The 21,803-nt window shown below is 38.9% G+C and overlaps 1 protein-coding gene and 1 long non-coding RNA gene across 2 annotated transcripts in view; one reads left to right on the forward strand and one right to left on the reverse strand.

The window, feature by feature from the left end:
* Positions 1–8,244: 8,244 nt before the first annotated feature.
* On the reverse strand, positions 8,245–13,278 carry LOC129347882 (uncharacterized). The gene is made up of 2 exons (XR_008600204.1): positions 11,072–13,278; positions 8,245–8,771 (listed from the first exon to the last, which is right to left on the reverse strand). It is a non-coding gene; the product is annotated as an uncharacterized LOC129347882 (long non-coding RNA).
* Positions 13,279–16,917: 3,639 nt separating this feature from the next.
* The window catches only part of LOC111589158 (copine-8), a 135,363-nt gene continuing 130,477 nt past the window's right edge, over positions 16,918–21,803 (forward strand). Inside the window, exon 1 of the mRNA XM_055006486.1 lies at positions 16,918–17,172. Coding sequence (XP_054862461.1) covers positions 17,075–17,172 — 98 coding nt within the window. The 5' untranslated portion in view covers positions 16,918–17,074. The remainder of the gene's footprint in view (positions 17,173–21,803) is intronic.

A 21,803-nucleotide genomic window follows, 5' to 3' on the forward strand; every position in this document is an offset into this window, starting at 1 on the left:
AGAAGATGCAGATGTTAGATAATGGTTTATGACATGATGGAATGTTTGGCTCATTGTTTGTTGACATGTAAAATCCCACAACCCCAATATTAATCCTTTAAGGGAAAATACATTTTCTACCATGTTTGTAGCATCCATGTTGATCAAAAATCCATATGCATGTATGATTTAGCTAATAGGTGCATTTATAAATTATAAATTGGCTTCCTCACAATCTTCCACATCGCCTGTTGTAACGAGGGAACGATTCAGATTTTCTCATTTGACAGGTTCATTAAAATTATAAACCAAATGCTAAACCAGCTCCACTGCATGTCAAATAGGATCAATGGCATTCACAATAAATTATTATAAATTGCACTACAGATAGAATTTATGTGGAAAATACCCTCTAAAAGAGTCATACACACACACACACACACACACACACACACACACACACACACACACACACACACACACACACACACAAACACACACACACACACACACACACACGTCTTCAATATACAAGCTAAACTACAATTCCAATTTAAAAGAGAAGGAAAAAACATTGTTCATTAAACATTTATGCATTTTGTGAACACATTAGTGATGAATGTACGGCATGTAGGTGGGTGTTTATATGGAGATGCATGAGTTAGTTGTGTGTAATAATTACTGTATGTGGCTCTAACAAATGACTTCATGTTTATGCATGTTCAGGGACTCAGCTGCTCAATTATGATGAATGGATATCAATATTCTTGCAGCATGGACTGAAGAAGTTTTTGTGTGTGTGCCTGTGTGTGTTTGAATGCTGCATATACATGACCGAGGCAGCGCTGCTCTGCTCAGCCTGCTGGGCGATGATGTGATGTTTGCTCACACAAATGGCTTCCGTCTGTACTTACCTGCATGTGTGTTCGTCTCAGCGTGTTTAAGTTCTTGCTCTTCTGCGTTAACCCGTTCATCCCACCCACACATGCACACAGGCCAGTGGCATGATTATTTGCCCAAAGGTGCTGTAATAGTTTCCACCAACCGAGGGTGTGTCAGCATGTGTCTATGTGAGTGTGTGTGAGCTATATTTAGAGATGTGGTTGCCAGTAAACACACTGACTAACACCCAGATGCGTCATATTAAGATCCCATGACTCTATCAACTAAATATAATGCTTACACAAACACACACAAGCATATAGCACAAGTAGACACTTTTTTTTTCACCCGCAGGGCAGTTTGGGATACTTGCGATGCACAGGTAACACAAGAAAAGTGTGTCCTTGTGTACTTGAATGCAAAAACATACGGTTTATTTCTCCCGATAGCTCGTGTTCTCTGATAAGAAACACACCTACAGTGCAGTAGTACAACACACACACTCATAACGTGGCTCCCTAATGCGACTCTCCTCCTTATCCCTTTGCATTCATCATGCTGTCATTCTATTCTCTGCCAGCGGAGGGTCTCCCTTTCATTTAATTAAATCAGATTCTAATCCTTGTTGCATGGCGAGAGAAAGAATGTTTCAACGCAAACATTAATAACAATAATAATTAGAACATTAATAATGTCATCATAGATTACTGAGACTAGGGAAGTGCGTCTCTGCTTTGTGAGGACTGAAAGTTTTTGAGATAAAAGGTGCACTTTAAGGTGCACTTCAGTGATTTAGAATTGCACTCCTATTAATTTGATTTACTTGAAGCAGCAGGAACTGATATACCAAAGATATTATGAGGAAGAGATTTGCCACTTAAAACATCCTAAATTGAATTGTTTTCGATAATTCAGTAATGCCACAAATGGCGGTTGTATGATGCATGTCCCGCCCCTCCTCCCAAACAGCCAATAATCTGCTATTCTGACTTCCTGAATGCAGGCTGTGGGTATAAATTCACCATTTGTGGCACATTTAACCTGACTTTCTACTCCTTATCTGCTATTTACATGCTATAATTTGAAAAAAAAATATCTTCACCACATAAAGCAACAATCTATGAGCATCAACCTACCACACTGAAAGTTTCAAATTTTACTAAGGGTTTGTATTCTGCCGTTTTTTTAAGCATTTTACTGACAGTTTTCATCTTCCGGCATGCAAATGTTCCACTGAAACAATCTCCCTGTGATGATTTTGAGGAGAAGTAAATGTAAAAGGCTTAAAGAAGCACAAATGAGGTGAGGTGCAGTCAGACCATTCTACACATCACGCCAATGCTAGTAAATAGGCTGGCGATGCAATATTTATTATCTCCAAATCCATAGAATATCTGTTGATCTATAGATTTACCGATGTTCATCCGCGTCATTGCAAAAAATGTAGAATATCCACATTGCACAGACTTTATGTAAGACATCAAGAGAACTGTCTCTGGTATGTATGATGCACAGGAATATTTTAAATCAAAACTACACCAGAGGAATATACAGAAGAGACAGAATCAGTCACAGATAATGTTTGTGAGTCACAGTAATGTGTTAAGGGCTGAAGTTACGCTTTGCAACTTCTCAGCCAAACACAGTCAGCTGTACCAAAACACCTGACAGAACTTTTGCCACACATAAACTGATGTAGATATATTTTTTTTGATGATGATGATGATGATTTTTTTATATTTTGCTTGATTTGTGTGATTCTACTTCGTAGCAAACATCCATCCAGTTGTTGTGAAACTGTTTTCATGCATAGAAGTAGAACTTGTGTTTGAAAACGTCTTTTAAACCTTATTTGGTTGCAAAGTTGCCAAACTTTTAAAGTGATTTACATCAGATTTAACTGGTAATTGTACACATGCAGTTTTTATTTCCTGGTGATCGTTGAAATTACAATTATGGCTTTCTCCATTCATTTAAATAGGAACCTGTTCTTATTAGCCTGAAATAACTGCCTGGGATTGTAATCAAGATGAATGCGAATGACAAGACTTGCCTATAAGGAAGTTTAATATGAAAGAATACATTTCCCATAGGGCTGCACAGTGGTGTAGTGGTTAGCACTTTCGCCTTGCAGCTAGAAGATCCCTGGTTCGCGTCCCGGCTTTCCCGGGATCTTTCTGCATGGAGTTTGCATGTTCTCCCTGTGCATGCGTGGGTTTTCTCTGGGTACTCCGGCTTCCTCCCACAGTCCAAAAATATGCTGAGGTTAATTGATCATTCTAAATTGCCCGTAGGTGTGAATGTGAGAGTGCTTGTTTGTCTATATATGTGGCCCTGCGACAGACTGGTGACCTGTCTAGGGTGTCCCCTGCCTTCACCTGAGTCAGCTGGGATAGACTCCAGCACCCCCCATGACCCTAATGAGGATTAAGCGGTGTATAGATAATGGATGGATGGATGGATATTTCCCATAAAGCAAATGACTATCTTCTTTTGTTTCAAGACTGCTAAATGACGCAGTCTTGCCCTTTAAAGTAAAAATGAAACTATGTGATTAGGTATAAAGCCTTTGTAAGCAGCTGTGGAATTTCCTCTGGTAGGAAATGAGCTTTGGAATGGAAGTGTCGCATTTGTGCAACTCATTTGTGTAAAGTGGAAATTTAAGCAACTTTTCTGGAAATCACGGACATCCAACTGCCACTTGACACCTCTGGAAACTCCCAATAAACTGTAAAGCTAACTGCTGTTAATGTAAAATGCAGAGAGATTCAGCAGCAGCGTGATTTTATACAAGAAATTTATATATCAGGGATTAAACCCTACAAAAATCATGTAAAATATTGTTTTGTTGTTTGTATTGTTTTGTTGGGATGTAGCCTGTAATGGGTCCCTGTTAGAAGGTGCCTGTCAATCACTGCCTAATTCTGTGCACTGAACACAGTAAAGAAAAATGTTATAACAGTTTTTAACTGTAATTTTGTGAACGATTTACTGATTTTACTTTTTCAATTGGTTAAATTATAAATAATAACTAGTAAAATCATAGAAAAGTGTTAATTTACAAGTTCACCATAAAAAAAGCAGGCAAAAACTGCAAATAATGCCCCAAAACCACAAACCTGTAATGTTAAAAATGGCAAATCATTCTTTTATGTGACTGTGAAAGTACACAAACGCAAACACACACACACAGAGATATTTGCTGTTATTTGAATGGGAATTTATCTATATTAAAGACTGCCATGTCACAGATTTTCCTTTGATTTGGTAAATAACAGATAGCATCTTGTAAAATTATAGAAAATGATATTTACATGTGGACTGTATAAAATCCAGGCCAAAATTGTAATATCCACATCAAAAATCTGTATTTTTATACAGTAATTCATTCTTTTAAAATGTGACTGCAAAACCACACTTTTTAAAAAACTGTATTCAATCATTTTTTTTTGCTATTTTTCTGATATTTGCTGTTATTTGAAAGAAAATAAAATGTCTTAAACTTGCTACTTCACAGGTTTTACAAGTTTTATAAAATTACAGGAAATCTAGTTTAAAAAAAATCACTTTACATGTTGACAATAAAAAAACAGTCCACAATTGTAAAAAAAAAAAAATCCAAACCAGTAAATTTGCATTTATATTATTGCAAATTCATTGTTTTATAACATTTGAGCAGGAAATTACATACTTTTTGCTGTTTTTAAATAATCCAAAATTAATTTCTTTTACAATAATATAGTTAAAAACCAATAATAATAATAATAATAATAATAATAAAGGCCAAAATTGCAAATAATGGATGTCAACACTGTTCCCTCGAAGCTGCGTGTATGTGCAATTGCGCACTGCTGACACGGTCTCTGCGCACAGAAAATCTGCGCCGCGTACAAATAAAAATCCAACCTGAATTGTAAATAAAATAAACACGTAACAATTCATTCTGTGCTATTTTTCAATGTGAGTCAGTGAGTGACCGGTGACTGGCTGCTGCAGCCAATGATGCGATTCACATACATATTTACCATAGACTGTATATAATGGTATTTACACAGCTAATCAACATCAGGCGTCCTTATGTGCAGCTACTGTTGTTCTCATAGATATGAATGAGTAGATAGGACACGCCCCTTTGAGCTGCGTGCTACAGCGAGGCTAAGCTAGTGGGGGCAAAGTTTCAGTGCATTCCGTTGATGTAGACGGCGTGAAAATGGAAACAAGTATGCCGGCTCACTGTGCTGCATACAATTGTACACTGCGTCATACGATTGAGACAGACAGTCTGAGCACTGAAATCCTCTAAGTTCCTGAGTAGTTCTCTGTTAGTTTGAACCTTCAGACACTCTGAGGACTGAAAACCTAAAAGTTCTTCAGTAGTTCTGTTACTTTGAACCTTCAGACACTCTGAGGACTGAAAACCTAAAAGTTCTTCAGTAGTTCTCTGTTAGTTTGAACCTTCAGACAGTCTGAGGACTGAAATTTTTGTTTTGTTTTGCTCTTTTCTCACCTTTTATTCTTTTCTAATGTCTGATTTGATTTCCAAATGTTTTGTCTTTTTAATGTTTAATTGTTTTTTCAAATGTTTTATCGGCTTGTTTGAGTTTTTTTCCTTTCCCAATATTTAATGTTTCGATTAAATCTTCAAGGTTTTTCTTTTTAAATGTTTTACCACCTTTTAATGTTTAATTTTCTTTTTAAATGCTTCATTGTATTTTCTGTATAATTCCTATCTGAAGTTTTATTGTCTTTAAGATGTAATTCTCTAATTAAACATTTTTTAAACAACTTTTTAATTATATGTTTTGTCTTCTTTTTTGGCCTTTTTCAGCTTTTTATTGGATAGGCGTAGTGAGAGACAGACAGAAAACGGGGGAGGAGAGTTGGGGGGGAGACATGCAGCAAAAGGCCGCAAGGGGGAATCGAACCCGGGACGCTGCGTCAGGGATCAGCCCCTCTACATGGGTCACCCGCTTAACCCGTTGAGCTATACATACACCCATGTTTTGTCTTTTTAAAGGTTTAATGATCCAATTAAATGTTTTGCATTTTTAAAAATGTTTAATATCCTTCTTGTTTAATTGTATTTTTTAAATGTTTAATTCTGGAAAATATTTTATCTGTAATTTTGAATATTTGTATTTTAAAAATTTTGTTTAATTTCATAATGACATGTATTGTATCATGTTGAATTATCTCATTCAATATTTTGTCTGTTTAATAGAATTTAATGTAATTTAATGTTTAACTCTATTTAGTTGATAGCTGTCTCTAGTGAATGACCAGCAGTGTCTTGTTCAGGTTGTGAGGAGAAGTAAAAAGCTTACAGCAGCTGGTATTCCCAGGTAGTCTCCCATCCAAATACTAACCAGGCCCAACCCTGCTTAGCTTTGCAGATCAAATGAGATTGGGTGTATTCAGTCTCAGAAACAAACCTACAATGTAAGTTCTGTACCTCACATGATTCAAATCTCCACTCACACCTTTTATTTGTCCTTTGATTGCTCCAGTACTGATTGATGCCATCATTTAAGCCAATTTACAACAACATCTTGTAGGAAATGTGGTGCAGAGGTAAGTTCTGTGCCTCATGTGTTGAAGGTCCATGGTTCAAATCCCCACTCACACTTTTTATGTGTCCTTTGGATGCTCCAGTACTAATTGCTAGCATCATTTAAGCAAAGTTAGAGCAACATCTTGTAGGACAGGTGGTGTAGAGGTAAGTTTTTTGCCTGGCATGTTGAAGGTCCCCGGTTGAAATCCACCTTAGTACCTTTATTATCTTCACCTCCTTAATAGTTTTGTGTACCATCATTTACGAAAACTAACAGTTACACCCAGTAGGAAGGATAGCGCAGTGGTAAGTTATCTGCCTCTCATCCAGGAGGTTTTTGGTTCGAATCCAGCCCAGGGCTCTTTTGACACTTTTTAAGATAAGATAAAGATAAGATAAAGTTCTTTATTTCTCCCCACTCCAGGGGAAATTTACATTGTTACAGCAGCTTTATTTACAATATATACATACTTTGGCTGTATGACAACCTCTTTCAACCATCATTACAACAAAGTCCATGAAGGACCTTGTGTGAAAGATAGCTCACACATAGGTTGTGTGTCTGTCATGTGGAGGGTCACGGTTCGAATCCCCACTGGGAACCTTGCGGAGGATGATAGCGGAGTGGAAAGGTTGTGGTCTGTGGTGTGGAGTGTCAGTGGATTGGAGTTGAAGGGTGGTTCCTGCAAAACTAAGAAGTTGCCTGAAAAAGGCAAAGAGCGCAAAGAGCGCAAAGAGCGCAAAGAGCGCAAAGAGCGCAAAGAGCGCAAAGAGCGCAAAGAGCGCAAAGAGCGCAAAGAGCGCAAAGAGCGCAAAGAGCGCAAAGAGCGCAAAGAGCGCAAAGAGCGCAAAGAGCGCAAAGAGCGCAAAGAGCGCAAAGAGCGCAAAGAGCGCAAAGAGCGCAAAGAGCGCAAAGAGCGCAAAGAGCGCAAAGAGCGCAAAGAGCGCAAAGCTTCTTAACTCTCGAAGATTTTTGGCGAATTTTGCCCAAATGTGAAAAAAAAGCTTGAGCAGAGTGGGGGATTGAACCTGCACTCTCCAGGTTCCAAACCACCATCACTACCTCTGGACTACCGGTCCTACATACCCAAATACAGGCTTTTCTTCTATTCGTCAAGGCGGTGACATCAACACTGAAAGAAAAAAAAAACAATCCACAAAATCAAAAAAAGAACATAATCTACCTACAACTTTTAAAGAACACGCTAAAAAACACAATACTAAAAAGTCACACTCTTCTCCTCATCACTCATTTTTACATTTTAACACAATTTCAAAGCCACACAAATCACATTCTTCATGTCAAATCACTTCTCTTCACTACAAATGGGAGAGAACAGCAAACAAATAAAATACAACTTATGGCTTAAATATCTTCAAAATCTCTTTGCTATTCCTCTACATTCAAATTCCTCAACACCACTCAACAATCACCTGCAGGATCTCTTACTTCTTTCTTAGCTCTGACAAAACATCTTCAAGACTCTGAGAAGACAACTCATTTTCAACACATTTGCTGCTTCGTCTAAGTGTCCACACACATCTCCAGTCATCCACAGGCCTCACCACTGATCAGCTGCACAAACTTACATGTTAAACTTCTCCAAAGATAAAATACAGGCCCTTCTGTCTGATCACAACTTTTACTGGTGGCTCATATTTCAAGTTCATTTCCTTGCAAAGTCTTTATTTTGGATTAAAGTGGGATCTGTGACCAGGCAGATCACTTGTTTATTCTTAGCATTTGGATTTCACTGACATTCCTGTCATGTAGAAAAATAGAAATATCTTTGCATTGATTCAGCTAAACTAACTGCAGACACTGAGAGGCGTAAAGTTCAACAAATGCTGTTTTTATTTACTTCACTGGTGACATCAGTAGATGCTTGCAGTGAAACCACCACTGCAAATATTTATGCATTAAAGTATCACAACTGAAAACTCCCTACAAACGTCCACTTCTAACACCACAAACATTGTCCAGAGGAAATGATATTAGCTGAACATAAAAACATGTAAAACAGCTCTGATGCTTTCATCCTGAGCTCCACTCAAACATTTCACTGTGCAGCAGCTCAGCAGTTTGTTTAAGAAAAGCATTTAGGTTCAATCTGTGAAGCCCAAAACCCACCAGCTTTGAAAAATGACACCATTTACCAGAGTCACAAACTGTAAAAACAGAAGGAATTGTTGGATTTTCTATGTGAATGTGTCGCCTCTCTAGTTAACTCACCCGGTTACGTCTCCATCCTGACGCTGCTCTGCTGGACCGGAGCTTCTGGACCAGCCGGGTGGACCTTCCTTCACAGATCTTCCCGGTGGGAGTGATTCTGAGTCGGCCTTGGTTGACTGCAAACTCCTTAAAATGGACACATGAGAGGAAATCGTGGACAAATCGATACAACAGCTTGTTCGGTTTGTCCTGTTCTTAAATGGGTAGAAAACTGCTGAGAGCTCTCAGTTCAATTCAATTTTCAATTCAATTTTATTTATATAGCGCCAATTACAGTCAAATTGTCTCGAGACGCTTTACAGAACCCATATGCCTGACCCCCAGAGCAAGCCAAAAGGCGACAGTGGCAAGGAAAACACCCTTTTAACAGGGAAAAAAACCTCGAGCAGAACCCGGCTCTAATGTGGGGGGACCCATCTGCCTGCTGGCCGGGCGGGTTGAGAGGGACAGAAGAGGTAGAAAGGTAGAGATAGAGGGGTAGAGGTAGAGATAGAGGGGTAGAGATAGAGAGGTGGGGGGGTGGGACACAAGGACCATAAAACACAGCCACACATCTGAAGCATCCAGCATCCAGCTCTGGGACCAGGGACACTCGGAGAAAGGACACAGAAAGAAACAGAGTGAATGTAATGCAATAATGGTATATGTAGTAAATACATAGGTAGTTAGAGAAGGGCTCAGTGCATCAAGAGAGGTTCCCCAGCAGTCTAGGCCTATAGCAGCATAACTAGGGGCAAACTAAAGGGACGTCAAGAGGGGAAGTCAGTTGTGCAAATGAAAACACCAGCATACCCCGTCAGGGTCCCCCAGTCAGCCCTAACTATAAGCTTTGTCGAAAAGGAAGGTTTTAAGCCTGGTCTTAAAAATAGAGAGGGTGTCCGCCTCCCGAACCCAAACTGGGAGCTGGTTCCACAGGAGAGGCGCCTGATAACTGAAGGCTCTGCCTCCCATTCTACTTTTAGAGATTCTAGGAACAACAAGTAAGCCTGCAGTCTGAGAGCGAAGAGTTCTGCTAGGATAATATGGTACTATCAGGTCTTTAAGATATGATGGAGATTGGTTGTTAAGAGCTTTATATGTCAGAAGAAGGATTTTGAATTCTATTCTAGATTTAACAGGAAGCCAATGAAGAGAAACCAATATAGGAGAAATATGATCTCTCTTGCTAACTCCCGTCAGTACTCTGGCTGCAGCATTTTGGATCAGCTGTAGATATTTCAGAGAGCTATTGGGACAACCTGATAATAAGGAATTACAGTAGTCAAGCCTAGAAGTAACAAATGCATGGACTAGTTTTTCTGCATCACTCTGAGACAGGATGTTCCTGATTTTCACAATATTTCTCAGGTGGAAAAAGGAAGTCCTACAGATTTGTTTTATGTGCGAGTTAAAGGACATGTCCTGGTCAAAGATAACACCGAGGTTCCTCACAGTAGTACTGGAGGCCAATGTAATGCCATCCAGAGTAACTATATGCTTTGAAAGCAATTCTCTAAGATGTTTGGGGCCAAATACAATGACTTCAGTCTTGTCTGAATTTAGTAGTAAGAAATTATAGGTCATCCAGGTCTTTATGTCCTTAAGACAATCTTGCAGTCTAGCTAGCTGATTAGTTTCATTTGGCTTCATAGATAAATACAATTGAGTGTCGTCAGCATAACAATGGAAATTAATACAGTGCTTCCTAATAATGTTGCCTAAGGGAAGCATGTATAATGTGAACAGTATTGGTCCTAAGACAGAACCCTGAGGAACTCCATGATTAACCCTAGTATGCTCAGAAGAGTCATTGTTGACATGCACAAACTGGAACCTGTCTGATAAGTAGGATTTAAACCAGTCCAGTGCTGTCCCTTTAATGCCAATAGAATGTTCTAGTCGCTGTAATAAAAGTTTGTGGTCGATTGTATCGAATGCTGCACTAAGGTCCAATAAAATAAGTATAGAGACCAGTCCATTATCTGACGCTATGAGAAGGTCATTAGTAACTTTCACCAGAGCTGTTTCTGTGCTATGATGCACTCTGAAGCCTGACTGAAACTCTTCAAACAAGCTATTCCTTTGTAAATGTTCACATAATTGATTTGCAACTGTTCTTTCCAGAATTTTGGAGAGAAATGGGAGGTTGGAAACTGGTCTATAGTTGGCTAAAACATCTGGATCTAGAGTGGGCTTTTTAAGTAAAGGTTTGATTACAGCAACCTTAAAAGCCTGTGGTACATAACCTGTTACTAGAGAGAGATTAATCAGATCTAACATTGAGGAATCAGCTCTGACAGAGTGTTGCTCTGACTCCATGTGTGACTGAGGCTGGAGTGAACAGAGCTGCTGCTGCTCAGCTGCAGCTTCTTATTAGCACAACAACAGACGCTGCGTTCACTACGTCTGTGGGTGTGGAGCTGATAAAGAGGATCTTCACCACTGACCTGAGCTGCTGCCACACGGTGAGACGTCCAACAGAGTCACTGAGCAGCTGATGATGAAGAAGATGAAGGCTTCAGGAGGAGGTGGAGGAGGAGAAGCTGCAGGGCCACATGAGACACTGAAGAGACAAACCAGAAATGATTCACACACTAGACATGAAGAAAAGAAAACATCAGAGAGTGTAAAATACAAGAATGAGTCCTGAACATCACTGGTGATGAAGCTCGAGGCAGAAAAACTCAAACACAAACTGCCTCAACAACAAGTTCATTTCTATGGTCAAACTGAGAGCAAGAATTCCTGGAATATTTAGTAAATCTAAACTGTATTTCTGAAATTTAATCCAGACAGGAGAAATATTGTGCATTTTAATATTCGTGTGTGCTGTCCCGATAAGCGGCTGGTGAAGGACTTTCTAAGTCTTATTGCCTCTTTTAATGTGGTTCAGTGTGTGTCGGGTCCCACACATGAACACGGACACACGTTAGACCTGGTTCTGTCTTATGGATTGTCTGTGTCGAATATTGAGATCGGTGATAACGTATTCTCTGATCATAAGCCTGTGATTTTTAATGTCAGCTTTCCGTGTGCTGGTCTTAAATCCAGCGCTCCTGCTCGGTACTGTCGGGTTTTTGAACTCTCTCTCTGCCGGTCGCTTCTCCGCTGCTTTTAATCAGCTCTGCGTCCCCTCTAGTTTATCCTCTATGGATACAGAGGAACTCAGCTCATGGTTCCATTCTATTCTGTCAAGGTGTTCTGAACTCCGTGGCTCCTTTAAAGACTGCACATCGTAGAGCAAAACTGGAGCCCTGGTTCAACGACGCAACTGGAGCAGTGAGGAGGGAGTGTGGTAGAGCTGAGCGCAGCTGGAAGAAGGACAAGCTGCAAGTGTCGTTTTTAATTTTAAAAGACCGCTGGAGAGACTATCAGACTGTGGTTAAGGAAGCCAAAAGGGCTCACTTAGCTGGAGTCATTGAGTCAAACCGCCACAACCCTCGAGTTTTATTTAATACCACTGACTCAGTTTTAAATGCTCCCAAGCCGGTTTGCCAGGAAGCATCCATCGAACTGTGCGTCAACTTTCAGGAGTTTTTTATTGATAAAGTTGTTAGTACAAGGGCTCTGATCTCAGCTCCTGCCGTCGACCCCTCTGCCTCTGTCTGCTGCCCGGCTGGGCTCCATAAATTTCAGCCCGTTACTCTGTCGTTTTTCATAGACACTGTCGGCCACATAAAGGGTCCCTCACGACTCCATCCCGCCTCACTTTTTAAAAGAGGTTTTTCCATGTATTGGGCAGTCAGTTTTAACCGTCATTAACAGCTGTCTGTCCACTGGCGTGGTCCCCCACTAGTTTTAAACACGCTGCAGTCCAAACACTGCTGAAGAAACCTGGCCTCGACACCACAGTTTTATCTAACTTCAGAACAATCTCCAAGCTGCCCTTTCTTTCCAGAATTTTAGAGACAGTTGTTCATGCCCAGCTGAAGTCCTCTTTAGATGAGCACAACGTACTGGAGGTTTTTCAGTCTGGTTTTCAGACTCTGCATAGCACGGAGTCAGCACTGCTACGGGTTTTTAATGATGTTCTCCTGGCAAACGACTCTGGGGATGATGCGGTTCTTGTTCTTAGCCAGTCTGCTCTAGCGCGTCTCCAGTTGGCTCAGAATGCTGCTGCTGCCCTCCAAAATATGAGCACATTACGCCTGTTTTAGCCTCCCTCCATTGGCTCCCCGTGCGCTTTAGGGTTGCTTTGAAGGTTCTTTTATTTGTTCTTAAAGCCTTAAATGGTCTGGCCCCTCCCTACCTCTCTGAGCTGCTCCATCCTCATCCATCCTCATCCCTCCTCACCAACCCTCAGATCAGCTGTTCAGCTGCTTCTGGAGGTTCCGAGGTCTAGGAGGAAGCTCAGAGGAGATAGAGCCTTCTCTGTTGCTGCTCCCAGATTGTGGAATAATCTCCCTATGCACATCAGAGAGGCTCCCTCACTGGCGGTTTTGAAAACCAAACTTAAAACCTATTTTTATTCACTGGCTTTTAACACAGCATGAGACTCTGCTTCTGTTTTATTGTGCTGCTGTCTTAATATGTGTATGTTTTATTTATTGTTTTAATGTTTTATTTCGTTGTTTATTGTACAGCACTCTGTTTCAGCGGCTGCTGTTTTAAAGCGCTTTAGAAATAAAGTTGAGTTGATTTGAGTTGACTTGCATTTAACTGTTAAAGTCAGTGTTTCTAGTTAGGGTCCGAGCACCGAATGGTGCGAAGACCCTATTGGAATGCAAGGAATTATTAGGGTCCGAGCACCGAATGGTGCGAAGACCCTATTGAAACCCGTGGGTTTATTATTATTATTATTATTCTTTTTTTTTACCGCAAAATGAATTAAGATAAGATAAAGATAAGATAAAGTTCTTTATTTCTCCCCACTCCAGGGGAAATTTACATTGTTACAGCAGCTTTATTTACAATATATACAAGGGTGAAAAAAAATTTTAACAGAAAAAATAAAAATAAAGTTTAAAAGTGCAGAGATGTGCAGTGCAAGAATGTCAGTGCAAATTTTATGGTTTGGGGTGGTAATGATATAGTCCAGTTTATGTTAACATCAGCCAGTGATGCTGATGTTGTAAAGTCTTATAGCAGATGGGATGAAGGACCTGCGATAGCGCTCTTTTTGCAGGGTGGATGTCTCAGTCTGCTGCTGAAGGAGCTGCTTAAAGACCCCACAGTGTCATGCAGTGGGTGAGAGGGATTGTCCATGATGGATGTGAGCTTTGCCAACATCCTCCTCTCACCCACCTCCTCTATGGAGTCCAGGGAACAGTCCAGGACAGAACCAGCCCTCCTGACCAGTCTGTTTAGTCTCTTTCTGTCCCTTTCAGTGCTCCCTGCTCCCCAGCAGACCACTGCATAGAAAATAGCAGACGCTACCACAGAGTCGTAGAATGTCCTAAGCAGAGTCCTGCACACTCCAAAGGACCTCAGTCTCCTCAGCAGGCAAAATTGAAAATTTGGTCATTAGGCCAACTGGCAAAGTGTTTGATCTACAGCTACAAAATCTTGTCTGCGTATTCAGCACATCAGGAAACCCAAAAAAGTCAATCACGGCCATACTGTCAATCCAACAGGAAGTCGGCCATCTTGAATTAGCTATAAATATTTTGGGATTAATAACTTAGTGACGGTAAGTCCGAGAGACGTCAAATTTGGCCAGTATATGCAACACTGCCTCCTGATGAATAGTTATCAAAATGCTCCGCAAAAGTCAAAGGGCGTGGCCATGGTAACTCCCAAAAATATTGATCCTTTGTCTTGAAACAGGAAGTGCTGTCTAACTCAGCTGTACATGCTCCAATCTGCCTGAAATTTTACGTGTGATCAGGGTCCAGCCCTGATGACATCCATGTAGTTATATACATTCACAGTCATAGCGCCACCTTGTGGTAGCAGGAAATTTACATTTTTTACACTTTGATGTACTATTCTTAGCACGTTGATCAGATTCACCTCAAATGTGGTGACATAAGCGTGAACACATTGATGATGATTCCCAGACAAAATGGCGACTCGTCGTCAAGGGGCGTGTCTGTGGCGGCACGGCGAATTTCGATTTCTCGCCATGAAAATTGAATTATTCATATCTCAGCTGGACATGATCCAATCTGGACCAAACTTGATGTGATGGACACCAGTCAGGTTCTGAACACATCCACATTCATAAATTTAGAAATACTCATAGCGCCACCTATTGGCAACAGGAAGAAATTGTCATTACATTTGCAGCCACCATTGACGGAAACTTTGTCATATCATCTTGAAAATTGGTCAGCTCAGTGGTCACACCTAGGCGATGCCATAGTGTGAAGATTTTGACGATTCATAAAACGCTGTTGCCGTGGCAACGTATCGTTGCCGGAATAAACAAAGTACTTTTTGACAGGTTAAAAATGCTCATATGCTCGCCAAAATTGCCACACACATCAGGACTGCTGAAATTTTTGATATTTTAGACGAATTGCACATGGCTGTTGCAAAATGGCTCCATAGCGCCACCTGGAAAATTTCAAACATTTACTACGGCCAGTACGTGTCACCTAGAATTATGAAACTTGGTAAGCATATGTAACTCGTCAAGACACACAAAAATGTGATAGACACCCATGCCCAAAACCCAACAGGAAGTCGGCCATTTTGAATTATATGTCATATGTTTTGACGATTTTGGGTCATTTTTGTACATTTTCAAAAGCTATAAACTCAAACAGGGTAACACCGAGAGAGCTGAAATTCGGCCAGGATGTACTCCAGGCATGGTTGATCCAAAGTTATCAAAATGCTCCGCAAAAGTCTGAGGGCGTGGCCATGGCGGCTTCCTGAATTTTGATGCTTCGCCATGAAACATCAACTGCTGTGTAACTGCCCTAAACATGCTCCAATCTGCCTCAAACTTTACATGTATGATCAGAGTCCTACCCTGATCACATCCAGAGGCCAATGTAAACTCTCGGTCATAGCGCCACCCGGTGGATGGACAGAAAGGCTCTATAAGTAGCCTGAACATGCTCCAATCTGCCTGAAATTTTACACGTGATCAGAGTCCGGCCCTCATCGCATCCGTAGGCCAAAATGCACTCTCGGTCGCAGCGCCACCTGGTGGACGTGCGTGGATTCGCCGACCAGCAAGGATGCGAGGACCCGTCCAACGCTGCTTGCAGCTTTAATTTTTTTTAAAACTGCGGTGTTACAATCCCTGTTGTGTTATAAAATCTAGTAACACTGCAGGAAAAAAGTAAATATTTTCACAGATAATTCATTATCTTATGTATGACTGTAAAATTACACTATCTTGTTTTTTTACTTTATTTAAACCTTCAACAAATATATTGTTAGTTTGCAGATATTTGCTGTTATTTAAAAGCAAAATTATGCATATTAAGAATTGAAAAATGATACAGAATTTTTCTAAACTCTTGTATTATGTTTCATTTCCTTATTTTATTAAATTATTGGTAATATTTAGTAAAACTGTATATCTATCTATCTATCTATCTATCTATCTATCTATCTATCTATCTATCTATCTATCAATCTATATATATATATATATATATATATATATATATATATATATATATATATATATATATATATATATATATATATATATATATATATATTTCCCATTTTTTACCCACAAAATTTTATTCTACAGTGTGTTTATATATGCCTATCACGTGTCCAGTGCTGGAAATGGTCAAAAAACAACAACAAAAATGTATTGTTGACTCTAACACATGCTTCCTGCTAAAAAACTCGCCATCTCCAAGCCTGAAGCGACACCATCGGGGGGCTCCGTGGAGGCTTTTAGCCCCGGGGGCTCCATGACAGGTTGATCCGGCCCTGGAGGATGAGCTGAGGGTAGATTTCTTGCCAGCAGAAGCCACATTGAAATGATGTGAATTGAACTGAAGTGAATGAGAGTATTGAGGGGAACACGTGCATGTACACACACACACACACACACACACACACACACACACACACACACACACACACACACACACACACACACACACACACACACACGCAGGAAAGACTTTTCATGACAAACTCATTCAATGTGATCGATTGGTGATTGTATCATTGTCATCACTTCCAGGCCAGTAAAATGAAGCGAGCTGAAAGAGGGGAGGACATGGAGATGGAGATGGAGATGGAGAGGGGGAGGCAGGGAGGAGAAAGAAGGGAGAGAAAGTGACATCACATCTCCCTCCCTCTCTCTCTCTCTCTCTCTCTCTCTCTCTCTCTCTCTCTCTCTCTCTCTCTCTCTCTCTCTCTCCCTCCGTGTCTCCGGCACCTTTGCTCCACTTCTCGCCGCGGAGGAGGCGCACTCGCTCGGCTCCGGCTCTGCTCCTTCGCCGCTGCGCGTAAAGAAAAAAAAGTGGGGCTGGACCGCAGTTTACCGACAGGGAAAGGGAAAAAAAAGGAAACAGCAATTTGACAGGATGAACAACACTTTCCTAAACATGGCGTCGATAGGAGACTTCGACCCGCTCAACGCGTCCATTCCAGCCACCAAAGTTGAAATCACGGTGTCCTGCAGGTAGGACCAGACTGCGTGTCTCTTTAACCTGTTTCACGAACAACCGAGGGGGTTTGCTTTAGAAAAAAAATAAAAATAAAAAAAAATTTAATTTATGGAAAAACACCGAGCGGAGCAGCTGGAGGTCACCTGTACTCCAACTCCTGCCAAGTTTCTGTTTAGTTTCAGTTTAACGAGTCTTAAAAGGAAAACGAGGACATTTGTGGACAATCAAGTGATTGTGTTGGTTAGTTAGAGGTTTTAAAGCTGAACTGGACGAATGTGGAGCCAGTTTGACACTTTGACTGCAATTTAACGATGTTTGAACGAGTTGTGACGATTATTGAATGAATTCTAACATATTCACAGGACTTTTAAATCTATATATATATATTTATATTTATTACGTTTGTGCTGACATTACTGCTTTAATGTAGGAGTCACATTACATATATCTATATCTATGTAGATAGATAGATAGATAGATAGATAGATAGATATTCACTGTGTAATGTATATAATGTATTCACATGACATAGTGTCTAGCTGTATATGGAATATAATATTTAGATTGTCTATATATCTATGCATGTACTTCTTTTGTATGTGTATATATGTGTATATGTACATATGATCTATACAGAATACTATAAATGATACTATATAGAGAGAGACAGAGTCTAGCTGTACATGGAAAATAATATCTATATTTGTATATATATATACATGTACATCTCATGTATGTGTGTGTGTGTGTGTATTTATTTATATAGGATTAGGATGAGACAAATAAACAGTAAAAGTGTGTTCTACACAGTATGAGTGTTAAAGGCTGTCTACATTTTGATACAGTAATCAAAATGTTTACATTATCACCAAGTAAATGAAACAGACTGTACATGACAATAAAAAATACATATATATTCATATAACTATAAGGATAAGTGGTATATAAATGGTGCAAATCAACTTTATATATATATATATATATATATATATATATATATATATATATATATATATATATATATATATATATATATATATATTTATATATACATAGTTTCAAAGTGGCACCACATTCATGTAATTTAGTGTGTCTGCAGGAGCAGGGTAGTACAGTCCAGGAGAATAAACAGGCTGATAACTGGATATTAAAGACACTGAATAAGCTTGAGTTGCCTGCAGTGTTATTGAACTATTGCTGATCCTTCAGACATTTTTTCCGCTGTCTTGTCCCTCCTCAGAGTTGCTCTGAGTGCCGTCCTTGTCGTTGCAGTTCTGAACAGCTGAAAGTCTTGTTGCTGCTGCTGCTGGTCAGTCACCTGTCAAATGACTGCGTCATTTAGACAATGTGCATAAAATGTGTTTTAACAGTAGCATAGTGCCAGTTTGACACGTTTTCTGCTCTTGCTTTACTGAGTAATGATAATGACTGATCGGCTACAGGTAGACTTCATGTATTCTGTGGATGCTGTGGGGTTTTCTTCTGGAGCTTTTTTTGTTGGATAAGCTGTGTGCATGTTTTAAAGCATCTCAAGAAGAATGATGCACATTATGAGTTATGTGCGTACGAGTTATTTGTAATTATTCATCCATTTTCTGGCTGTCTTGCCTCTTCTCAACACTTGTTTTGAATGCTGTCGGTGTGGTTTTCGCCGGCTGAAAGTCTTGTTGCTGCTGCTGGTCGGTCACCTGTCAAGCGAGGGCATCATTTAGGTGTAACCAATGCATATAAAATGTGTTAAAATTGCTATGTGCCGTGCAGTTCTGGTGGGTAAACTGACTGACGTGATGGAAACTGACAGGGGGACCAGTGCAGAGGGCTGGTTTCTGCTTAACCCCCGTCTGAAGGGGGTTTTCTTGCTGATTCGGGGAGGATTTTCCTTTCCAGCAGCAGAGGATGTGTGTTGTTTCTGCTCCAGCGGTCACACACAGCGGGCTGCAGACTGTACCGGTCGGTCACATGCTTCAGAGCCCCCAGCGAGGGAAACGTGTTGAATGTGTGGCTTTCATCGATTGGAATGTGCCACCACCGGGTCTGAATGATTGCAAAATGAGTCATGATTTTAGCAGGAGTGGTATTTTTGCATTTCTTTACCACTGAAGCTAATGTAGAAATGATGATTTTTTTGCTGCAATTTGTACCGATTATCCCTTCACATCTGGAGGATTTGATTCATAGGCATCTTTCCATCACCACAGTAGCTCCTGCAGTTTGGATATTGCACTTATTTTGACAGATTGCTCAGCCAAAGAGAGGTTTTTGAACAGAGAGAAAACTGTGTCGCAGTGTGGAGTCACACCTCTGTGTTTCTGGCTAACAGTGAATGCAAAATCACTTTCACTGTACGTCCCTCAGGGCTTTAATGAAACTTTGTTAAAATACTGGAAAAAGCAGATTTATTCTCAGGCTTCGAAAGTGAAACTAAAAATGTTGTTTCCTTTCAGCTAATGTGATTCATATTTCAATTTACATAGAATTTACGTATATTTTCCTTTTCAAACTGTCCGACTTCATGGAAAGTTATTACAAGATCATGTTATCTTCAACTGAAAAATTGTAAATAATTAAAATTTTATTTGAACTCTTAATTTACAGATTAATCGACATGTTAACTATAAAAACAAACTAACAAAAAACAGGCTGTTTCTTTAAATAAAAAACTATAAAATTGTAATTCTCTTTTGCAACTTTTGACTACAAAATTACAATTTTTTTTTCTGTATTCAGTATTTTTTCCGTGTTTAACTAATCAAAAAATAGTATTATTTTACAGCTATATAGAAGAAAAAATAGTAATAATAAAAATTGTATTGATAACTTTATTTAGATAGTACTTTTAAAAACATAGTTTACAAAGTGCTTTACAGACAGGGCAATAAAGAAAAGAAGGATACTCAGGAGGAATGTTGAACAACAAAACGCTGGTTAGTCCAAACACGGTAAAAGATTTTCAGAATAAATTAGTATAACAGCACCAGATAAAATAATAAAATTCCACATCCAAGTAAGGGAAAGAACATGTAAGGGAAAGAAAATAGAGGGTGAAACCATAACACAAGGCTAAAAATTATAATAATAATAATAAGTGAAATAAATAAATAAATGGTAAAAGAGAATAAATTAGAATTTTGTGATAATTATACTATGCATTTTATTTGTTTATTTTACAAATATAATTTATAAAATTACATTTATATTGACATGTTTTATAAATATAATTGATAAAATAAATAACAAAAAATCAATTAGATGATAACAACAGATGATACAATTAAAATAATATAATAGTAATAATAATTATAATGAAAATAGAAATAAGAATAAAATTGAGGTAGAATTTTTAAAAACTGTTTAATAAACTGGTAAATGATTATGATTACAATTATTTTACAAATTAATTGACATGTTAACTCTTAAAAAAACTTGGCCATAAAAAATAAATAATTTTTTTAACTGCAAAATGACACTGTTTTTTCTGTATTTTATATTTATTTAAATTTAAAAAATATATTTTCTTTCAGCCATATAGAAGAAAATGTTCAATATTAAGAATTAAAAGATGGTAAATATTTTTTAATCTGGTATTTTTTAATGAATTTACATATTAGCTGTAAATAAATAAATAAATAAGTAAAATTAAAAACTTAGCTGAACTGCCTGTAATTTTATAAATTATATTTTTTTCTTTTTAAATTTGTGACAGCAAAATGTCACTATTTTTCCGTATGTTGTATTTTATCTGTATTTAAATGATCAAAAATATACTTATCTCACAGCTGTATCGAAGAAAAAATATGTATATTAAGGACTGAAAAATGGTAAATCATTTTTAAGCTGGAATTTTACAGAGTTTCCTTGTTTTGTGATATTCTAGAAATATTATTAGAGAGAATAAAGAAAGATGAAAAAATCAAACTCCTTCCCTGAATTTGAAAGTGAAACTAAAAATGTCATTTCTCGTAAGCGAGTGTGATACATGTTTAACAATTTTCCATAAAAATTACATAAATATTGTCCTGGAAGTTCAAACTTTGCGACGTTACATCATGTTACTGCTTCACATAAGGAGCATTACCGAAGCAGTTCCTGTAGATACTGTAGTTTTTGTTGAAGTTTTTGCCAAATCTCTTTAGTAACTGAGAAGATCACGTCATCTCCCAGCAGAATATGTGTTCGGATGAGTTTTGCTAATGTCTGAATCAGGATTGTTTTAGTGTCCGTCCTCCCACCTCCACACTGAACGAAGGCAGGAACACCATGGTTACGGTCAGGTGTGTGCTTTATATACATGTTCGTGTGAGATTATTGCACATATGGTCATTGTTATTGTGAGTGGACGCAGTGGGAGGCGTGGAGTATCACCATGGTTACTACTTTTAAGTTTGTGTAGGGGGTGTTAGAGCGAGAACTGTTAAAGGGGAGGTGATGACTTAACAAAACTCAACATGAAGAAGTGACCGTTCGATTAGAATATGAGAGGTCGTTTATTATAACTGCAAAATCTCCAGTTCTGCTGGCGATGATGAAAACCTTCTATTAGAGTGGATTAATTTGGCTTATTTCCAGTGTAAGTCAGTGTTCTTGCATATGTATATTCTGGTTTGAGGCAATTTTCCAACAAGCAAGATTGTATTTGTCTTTAATT

This window comes from Amphiprion ocellaris, chromosome 21 (assembly GCF_022539595.1).
Source record: "Amphiprion ocellaris isolate individual 3 ecotype Okinawa chromosome 21, ASM2253959v1, whole genome shotgun sequence".
NCBI classification, from domain to species: domain Eukaryota; kingdom Metazoa; phylum Chordata; class Actinopteri; family Pomacentridae; genus Amphiprion; species Amphiprion ocellaris.